Source organism: Anneissia japonica, unplaced genomic scaffold (genome assembly GCF_011630105.1).
Source record: "Anneissia japonica isolate Jap-2015-1 unplaced genomic scaffold, ASM1163010v1 scaffold287945_len1679841_cov205, whole genome shotgun sequence".
NCBI lineage: Eukaryota > Metazoa > Echinodermata > Crinoidea > Comatulida > Comatulidae > Anneissia > Anneissia japonica.
Window position 1 is genome coordinate 1,045,480 of NW_022753015.1, and position 10,000 is coordinate 1,055,479.

Here is a 10,000-nt window from a genome sequence, read left to right on the forward strand (position 1 = left end):
TATGTATATATATACTTAACAAAAGAAGACGTCATACTGACTAATTACCAAAAATATATTTCACAAATCGATTATATTTTGGATCTAATTATTATACAATTTAATGAATTTCCACCTCTTATTATTTTCTTTTTCTTTTTGTTTCAAACTTTCCCATGGAAAAAAATACTTTAAAAGGCTTTAATTTTGACAAAAGTATTATACATGTATATATTAGTTGCCCGTATTTTATTTGAAATGTAATATAGATTAAAGATGGAAAAATGAATGAAAACAATAAAAAAAAAAAGAGTGACAATAAAGGTGGGTGACTCCCACGAAAGACAAAAAAAAAATTAAGATTGGGCAGTTTTTCTAACGAAACTAATGTACCTTTTTTAAAGGCAGTGGTTAGTGTTACACCAGTGTTATACCAATTCCTAATTCTGGTTGGATGACAGCTGCATGTCACTGTATGTATGAGTTAGGACAATAACAACCAATCAAAAGTGGTTCAGATTGGTGTAAAAAATGTTTTCTTTAATCTACCATGAGATAATTGAAGGAAATGTAAAAATTTAATACAAACCAAAATACTGCTTTTATATAATAGGCTTATTTTTATTTTTAAAAAACCGCAAGAAGGCAGCCGAAGGCTGAAAGTACTTAATTTACAATGGAAAGATAAAACCACTAAAATTACATATACAGTACATTAAAACTACTTAAAATACTGGATGAGAAAGTAAATTGCTTTTAATGATTTAATATTTTAACAATTATTTTACTACATATAAAACTTAATTATTTATCAATGTTAATGTTGGAATACAGTACAGAGTGTGTTGGTGGTTTGAACGTTTTTTTTTAGTAACAGATGGTATCGTGATCTCATCTGGTAGTTTTTTTTTATCCTTCTGATAATAGCCTAGTTTTCCGATGTTCGGAATCAAGACAGCACATCTCTCTCAACACCCAATTTCATACCGATATTCTTGCTAAAATATTTTCAATAATTGTCTCAGGGTATCCAACTGGTTTTTGTTTGTCAAAATCTTGAGCTCATCCACAAATATAAGGCCGTAGATCTTCATTTTATTATTATGCGTACATCCTACTTTGCAATTACGTAGAACGGGTATCAGCGGAATCATTATGATCAAGAAGCAGGGATGATATGAATTTCCCTCAGGAGTTGTGCCTGTTTCACTCGTAGGACAAAGTTCCCTATATCCACCCCCATCGTGGAGAAAATTAAGTAATTTTTACAGATTTTGTGGCTGGTCCAAAGAACTACCCAAATGAAAGGGAATTACCCAAATGAAAGGTAATTACGCAAATGAATCGCGATTCAATTGAATAGAAATTATATTGAATACGACTATCAATATTATATTTTATTATTATTATTATTATTATTATTATTATTATTATTATTATTATTATTATTATTATTATTATTATGTTAACAATAACAACAGCAGCAGCTTATTTTTATTATTATTTTAATATCATGATTATTCATAATAAATTTCATTATTATTATTATTATTATTATTATTAATACTATTATATATAATATTGTTATTATAATTTATTATTATCCTTATTATTACTATTGATTATTTTGTATTTACTAGTAGAATCTTAACAGACGTTTATAAAGTGTATGAATATAAAGCCAAATAACATACACGAATATTACGGATTTATTCAGGTGCATTTAATTATTTAACATACTGGCTACATCCAAAGTTTATTTTCAATCTTTACCGTTTTCGAATTCACGAGAAATTTCCCTTTAACATCATCCATACAAATAGGCCTACGTCATGAATAATTACTAATTACAAATAATAATGTTGGTAAATTTTAAAATGAATAAATACATTACGCCTTTAAACTAAAAAGAATCAATACAGTACCCCTCCTGTAATACTCCTACACTTTTGGAGTTCTTAGGGGGTCGGCTTTACCCACCAGAACCAGTATTAAAGAGTGAGAACATAATAAATACGTCTGAGATGATTAAAGATTAAATTTTGGATGAATGGTTAAGCATTTCTTGAGAATATTAAACGAATAAATACTTCGGAAAAACACAATTATAATATTATGTTCGACATTATTTGCCGAATTTGTGTAAATTTTAATTTAGCCCACGTTAGAATTGACTACACATAAAACAAATACTGTAGGTATATATGAATAAAAAAATAATTTATGGTCGAAATATTACGCAAATAACGTTAGAAACAGATGAATCGAATAAATGAGATAATGAGATTAAATAACAAGTACGAGTACATTAAATAAAAAGCATTGGGTTATTAACATAATAAATTATAATCATAAATCAACAACAAATATTATTAGGCCTACTATTATAAAATTAATTAATATGTTATAAATTCCAACGGTAATACTACTCGTTAGAAATACTAAAACTAATGATGGACAAATAATACACACGTTCAGTAATTAATTAAAGAAATAAAAATTTAAAAAAATGATCAATTCATAAATATTAGCCCGGGTATAAGCCTGTTATTAGAAATTTATAATAAATTCAATAGTTATTCGCTATAACCTACCTATGGCTAAACATCATATTTGATGTTTAGTTTGGTATAACCGAGTCATTTGGGCTATCATTTGGGTAATTTCAATTAAATTAACCTGCTCGCTGGTGACTTTGCTACGACTGTTCCAGTCAACTGATAACAGCATTCGCTGAAGGAAGCTACATTAAGCCACCTGTGTATAGCTCCTATGATTATGTATTCACACGAACGAACGAATTAATTTGGGTAATTCCATTTTATTTGAGTTTTCATTTGCATAATCATTTGGGTTTTCATTTTGGTAATTCCCTTTAATTGGGTATCATATGTGTAATTTCGTTTCATTTGGGTAATTCGTCTGACACTTTGTGGCTGTAAAGTCGATGAATGTTCTTCGACAAAATCTGGCCTAGGAGCATTTCATGATTTTATAATACTTTTTATAACCAACTATTTTACTGTTTAATAATAATAATTCATTGTTTAATTATTATTATTATTATTATTATTATTATTATTATTATTATTATTATTATTATTATTATTATTACTATTACTATTATTTTTATTATTATTATTATTTATTATCTATAGGCTAAATAATCGATATTTTATTATTATAAGTATGCCTATTATTATTATTGTTATTATTATTATTTTTATTATTATTAGGCTATTATTATCCTCATCTTTATCTTATTAATATTGTTATTATCTATTATCTATTGTTATTATTACTATTACTACTATTTATTACTTAAACTTTCTACAGAACTGTAAAAAGTTTGGTGTTTACCCCGTATTTATTATCTATAATAATTGATATTTTTATTATTATTATTATTATTATTATTAAGGTATTCATTATTTATATTTATTATAATTATTAATTATAAATAACTGCAATTTGTAAAATAGATCACTTGGAATTACCATCGTTTGTACAGTTTTAACCTGTGAGATTTAATTTTGGTCAATAAAACAATGTGAAAAACTGCGACCCGGATTTGACTAATAATTGGCTACACACCTTGAGCTTAAAAGTTATAGTTCAGACTACTGTATATCTTCCTGATTGCCTTATAATATATTGATATGAGCAGGACATGGTTGTTCATAAGTCTAGTATTTATTTAGTCTATAACCATTGATTGAGTATCAACATTCTTGGTAATGATCTTGAAAGGATGTCGTTGACTTGTCTTTATACATTTTCTGGCGTCGTATTCGGCAATTTTTAAAATTAGACCTAGGGCGTATTATGATTACTTATGCGTTTAAATTCGCCTACTTATTGTTATAAATCAGTACAATGACACTTAAACCGTACAGCACCCGTGTTTATTAATATGCCTTGACTTGACGACAAATGCATTAACCTGTATTATATGGAGGCTGATGTTATCTAGAGATAATATTTCTAGGACAAAGTTTCCGACCGACTATTGTTAAATAAACCAGGGTAAATATGAACATAAATTTATCATGAGCAAACACATTCGGAGTTTACTGCCTATAAATAGCGTCTTAGTTCATATAGGTTTACATGGGCGCTATAGTACATTATTTTGTTTTATTATTGTTGGGGAAGGTGGTTTTTTTTTCGGTGTCCCTTTGTCTAGTTTGATTGATTGATTGATTGATTGACTTATTGATTGATTGATTGATTGATTTAATTAATTCGATGCTCGTCATGCATATAACAGATAAAAAAAGCCTTAAACATTTGCCTTGGAAAATGTTTATAATTTCCAAGGAAATACCGTTAAATTTTTTGATCCTATATTAATAACCGAAAATAAACTTTAAAAAAATACATGACAGCCTCGAGAATTCGAAAACATTTGTATTTATATGGGATCTATTCTTCTTTTATAGAACATATGATATTATGAAATTTTGTGTGTTTGAAAAAATACAATTGAAGAAATAAAAGAGTATAATAATAGAAGTGCGAGTACCCTTCTACTTGGTTGATTATGTAAAGTATCACTTACTAGACGCATACCAACACTAAGCTTTCATTTATTTTTAGCCCTAAAGGGCTATTATCACTTATATAATCTCTTGAGAAACGACCCAAAAAGTCTAAGTATAATGGATCTTTGTCTATTTTGTTTACTTGTTTATGGCACGGTTGTCATTGGTAACCAGTGGCGGTGCCAGCGTCTGAAATCTAGAGGAGGGGGGGGGGGGCAAGTGAAGGGAAAAGGTACAATTTTGGGGGAAAAGTCCCCGAGAGCAAAGTGGGCGTGGTCGGGCGTCAATTAAAATGGTTACAAAGTGGTCCAGCGTCTGAGCTCCCGAAAAATATTACAATTTAGGGGTTTCAGAGGCTTATTTAATGGATTTTATAGATAGTCTACTAATATGTAGAAAATATATATAATTGTTTTTTCTCCCAGATGAATTGTGAGTTTTCTTCTTGTTTGTGAGGTGGAAAACTGGGGGAAGAACATTTTCTGGGGTCAAATGTCCTTGTGGCTTTTTGCAGGCAGTTCGAATCGTATTGAAGGCAATTGAGTTATTGCCTTCAATTCGGTATATACTGTATGCAGATACGGCACTAGTATAAGATGCACACACGTGAAACAGACCAAGCTCCTAATTTCTTTACGCTCATAAGCCTATACCGATGTTCTCTAATTATTCAGGAGATAAAATTTGGTTTATTACTCAAAAAGTTTTAAAATCTGAGTGTCCTCGTCCCCTAGGGGTGTCCACTTGGTAGGGATTGACTGAAATGTTAAAAGATATATTTTCCCTCGTTTCACGCGGAAAAGTGTTCCCTTAATAGGGGTGTGCCGAACGGAGGGGTTCTAATATATATTAAGCTGTAATCGCCACTGAATGATACAATTGCAGTGACATATATTATATATATATATATATATATATTAGTGGTCGTGGGACTGGTTTTGGGCCCTACCTAAGCTGGTCAAACGTTTCGTTTGGGTCTATACCCCAGCTGCACTGATGAGGCCTAGAAGGCCGAAACAGATCCGTCTGCAGATATTGGGATTCCTTCCAGTGGATACTTCGTCGGAGTCATTTGAACCCCCAGCCGGGGACCTCGGCCCCCCGTCGGGGAAATCCTGGCGCCACCCATGGCCGACGCTGAAGGCACTGTGGGCGTACCATACACGAAATATTATTTCGCGGGAACGAAATAGTATTTCGAGGGAAAGAAATAATATTTCGGGGGAACAAAATAATATTTCGAGGGAACGAAGTATTATTTCGTTCCCTTGAAATGATTTCGTTCCCTCGAAATATTATTTCGTTCCCTCAAAATAGTTTAATATAATGTCCCTTTAGGGGCTCCGTATTAAGGAGATAAAAGCTTAACACACTGAATGACGAGCTTATGAGTAATGGACCTTTTCGCTAAGCCCCACCCATGATACGCGCGTATTCTTGGCACCTGTTTTGATTGGCCAGTTGTTAGGTTTGATTGAACTCCGGAAAGGTCTATAATTGTCCTAGCTAATAGTAAAATAAATAAATTGTTTTTCGTTAGCTTAATTACAGGCGTATATCAGGTTTGAGCGCCTCATGTAGAACTACTCTACATGACTAAAAGTTTTACGAAGTGGCTGAATCTACGCCGATCTTACGTCATGCTGTAGTTCATTAAGATAGGCAGAGTTATGTTTTAAGGTTAGGGTAAAGTCAAGTCGACCAATCAGCTTGTTGGGATTTGCATAATTCGGCGTAGACATAGCCACTACGAAAATTTTAACTTTACCGAATATGTCAGTAGATTAAGAAACTGTAATGTTGGCCGCGTTCTACAAGTTCATTATTATGACACAAGGCATTTAACACATTTAATTAATTCATTAAACAGTATAATAAATTCGTAGAACATAGACATAATATTAAAGTCTACATAATGTTATAAAATATGATGTGTGGTGCATTGTGAGAAAACGTTCCTTCTAGAAATGTAACGTGTAATCTGGATCTGGATGAATACTGGCGAAGGACCGCTGGGGTATATGCGCCAGGGGTGCGTCTCTCGGTGTATACACAATACATCGAACCTGACCAAACAAAACCATTTAGTGCAATATTAAAACCACATAGCAATTACCAATCAAAACAGTTCGACAACAACATCAACATCATTTTTTTTAGTACATGACAATTGACTGCTTCATCAAATTGAAGCCCATAACTTGACAGTACATGCTTCTAGGCGGTGCAACGATAATTGTACCATAATTTATGTTTGTCCAAAGTGTAGATTTAAAAACAGGTAATGATTTAGCTTTTTTAGTATTCTCTGGCAATAAATTCCATGCCCTTATAGTGCGTGGAAAAATAGAAAATTTATATTTGTCACTTGAGCATCTTATATCCATAAGGTTATAAAATTACTGAAATTTCTTAATACTCTTCTATTGTTATTATTCTTTATATTTAATGGTACTATTATGGCTGTATTTCCATGCCATGTTCTAAAAAGAAGTGATTGTCTAGCAACAAACCTTCTATGTTGTAGGATAGGCCAATTCAATTGTTTTTGAATCTCCGTAATACTACTATTCCTTTCATAATTTTTAGTGGCGTATCGAGCTGCTTTATTTTGAATCGATTGCATTTTGTTGATTTGTTTTCGTTGATATGGATCCCATACCGTCTGCGCATATTCCACCGTGGGTCTAACAAATGTAGTGTAAGATTTATTTTTAATTTCAATAGGGCAATTACGAAAGTTTCTTCTTAGCAGGTTAAGCGTATTGTTTGCTTTTTTGGTCATTCTGTCAATATGAGCTCCCCATGTTAAGTTGTTGGTAAGCTCAATTCCAAGATAACTAAGTTGTTTTGTTGATTGGAGAATAACATTAATCATTGTATATTTATAATGCTGATTGTCTTTTTGTATTGCTTATTTTAATCACCTGGCATTTGTTGGGGTTAAATTTCATTTGCCATTTATTGGACCATTCCACTACTTTATCTAGATCATCTTGTAGTTGTTTGGCATCCTGGTCATCATAATACATTTAAACAATGTGCAATCGTCGGCAAATAGTTTTATTTCAGACATTATATTTTCTGTGATGTCGTTAATATAGAGTAATATGCAAACACCAAAATACAAGCACACTAGTCTATGTTATAATAAATATATGTATGAACCCCGGTATGAACTTATCATGGACGACGAGCTTTCGTTCAAACAATTTATACCTTCATGTTGACTGTGGTAGGATACTTTTAATGGTACCTTTATGATGATGTAAAACTAAGCTGCTTTAGAATAATAGTTGTAAACTCGCCTACCTCATGGCCACGTGACAAATTATACTTCAAGCAAATGTACTTATTGGTTGAATGGCATAAATGACAATTTACATGATAACGTTACTCTGACCACTATAAAAAGCAGACCCGAACTGATAATTTCAGTTCACACTCAAGTTTGTGTGATTTATTACAGGACAAGATCGCTGAGATAGATTTGAAAACCTTCAGCACAGATAGGAACGATGGACGGAATACCTTATTACAGGTATTCAACGGTTTCTGTCGTTCTCGCTTTTACAATATTTCTTTTGACGTGTACTGGTGGAAGCGTGCACGGTGCGTGCCCGAATCCTCTTCCCGGATCAGCTGGAACTTTTAGAGTTCCAGATGGAGAGACGTGTCATTTAGCGGCTGGTAGTTACACGTTTGGTCAAGTTGATATTAAAGGACGACTGGTTATCAATGCAACCACCGATGTATCATCACTTACACTTGTTGCTACTTCAGTGGATATTGGAACGACAGGTTCTATCGATGCCGATGGTGCAGGGTACGGAGCAGGTAAAGGACTAGGCTCTGGAGGTGCCACTGGGTCTGGAGGTAAGTACGTAATTTGTATTGGGTTTTGATATATCACCCATATACGGCTATACCGTGAAATTTGTTTCATATACTGTATCTCTATTCGTAATAGTGGGACTGAATATATTTATTTAGTCGCGCATGTCTACTTATAGTCTCGCATGTCTCTCATAGTCTACTTATGGCACGCACATACGGAACGTACGAGCCATATGCTGGCATACGTCTGGCCCTGTCACAACTTGACGATTTAGCCAGCGTATGCCGACGTATGGAAAAAAAATGGCGAATACGCTGACGTACGTCGAATAAGTTATTGGTAAGTTAGTTAAGAGCAGGCTGAAGCACGCTGGTATAAGCCTACGTCCTAGTACGGAAAGTACGTCGGAAAGTTTTGTGCATGCACAAACCTTTCCGACGTATGCCAGCGTGTGGCTGTAAGTTCCGTATACGCGGGCCATAAGCTGTAGGTAAGCTAAGCGATCGTTAAGTTACTCAAAAGTCAAAACGTATGTCTAACCTATGAGTAACGTGCTTCGGACTTAGGCCTAGGCCTACATGTAACTTATAACGAACTTATCTCCAACGTATATTGACGTATGTAGACGTAGCTTATCTCCAACGTAATTGACGTATGTAGACGTAGGCCTATTTGACGAGTTCCAGACGAGTTCTAACTTGCAGTTATCGTATAAATGGCGTATTGGCAGCGTTTAGGGGAATAGGTATATTAAAATGGGGTGATGTCAATATGGTGATGTTGATACTGCGATGTCTAGTACGGTTATGATTTTAATCGACGAGCAGCAGCCTTTTTATAGGCTACGTCACGTGATAATCGGCGATACGCTGCCGCGCGCTGTGCATAAGTTGTGAACGTCGGCAACACGCTAAGCGTTCGTTCTATATAATTTACTAATACGTTATTTATACGTCCAATACGTTATGAATTCGCTATGAATGCGCCCAAAGTTTTAAAAAAAAGCATCGATAGTTCAGCGTATGCCAGCGTTTTAGAGAAATTTTGATACGTTTGGCATACGCTGACTAAATCGTCAATGTGTGACAGGGCCAGTTTTGTGCATGCACAAACCTTTTCGACGTACTCGCCGTACTAGGACGTATACCAGCGTGCTCTTAACTTATATACGAAACTTACCAATAACTTATTCGAAGTACGCCAGCGTATTCGCCAATTACTTCATACGTCGGCATACGCTGTCAAGGTGTGACAGGGCCACTTTTTCATTGTGCTTTGTTTTTTTATTAATTAAGTATGTCTAAGCCTATTAAGTGTTTTAGTTGACCTCTTAGGGTCAGTATTGTAACTTCCTTGAACATTGTTAATTAAATTTGTTTATAAGAGACATAATTAATATATAAATATTAGGGCCTATATTAATCAAGATATTAATTAACGTATGAGCGTCTCTTTCTACAAGGTGGCCATGGTGGTAGAGGGGGCATGTCTTCTTCCAGTTTCCTTAGCATCCACGATTCTATTGGTTACGATGACCTCACGGCACCATCAATGCCTGGAAGTGGGGGTGGTGGATCATACGGAGGGGCTGGTGGAGGTGCTGTGTCCATAACAGCTGGCAGTATCAGTCTTGACGGTA

General features: G+C 33.9%; 1 protein-coding gene across 1 annotated transcript in view; it reads left to right on the forward strand.

Moving 5' to 3' along the window:
• Window positions 1–7,987: 7,987 nt before the first annotated feature.
• LOC117122608 (PE-PGRS family protein PE_PGRS16-like) overlaps window positions 7,988–10,000 on the forward strand; it is a 5,420-nt gene continuing 3,407 nt past the window's right edge. Inside the window, exons 1-2 of the mRNA XM_033268245.1 lie at window positions 7,988–8,399; window positions 9,824–10,000. The exon at window positions 9,824–10,000 is cut by the window's right edge and continues 258 nt beyond it. Of these exons, the coding sequence (XP_033124136.1) occupies window positions 8,042–8,399; window positions 9,824–10,000 (535 nt within the window). The 5' untranslated portion in view covers window positions 7,988–8,041. The remainder of the gene's footprint in view (window positions 8,400–9,823) is intronic.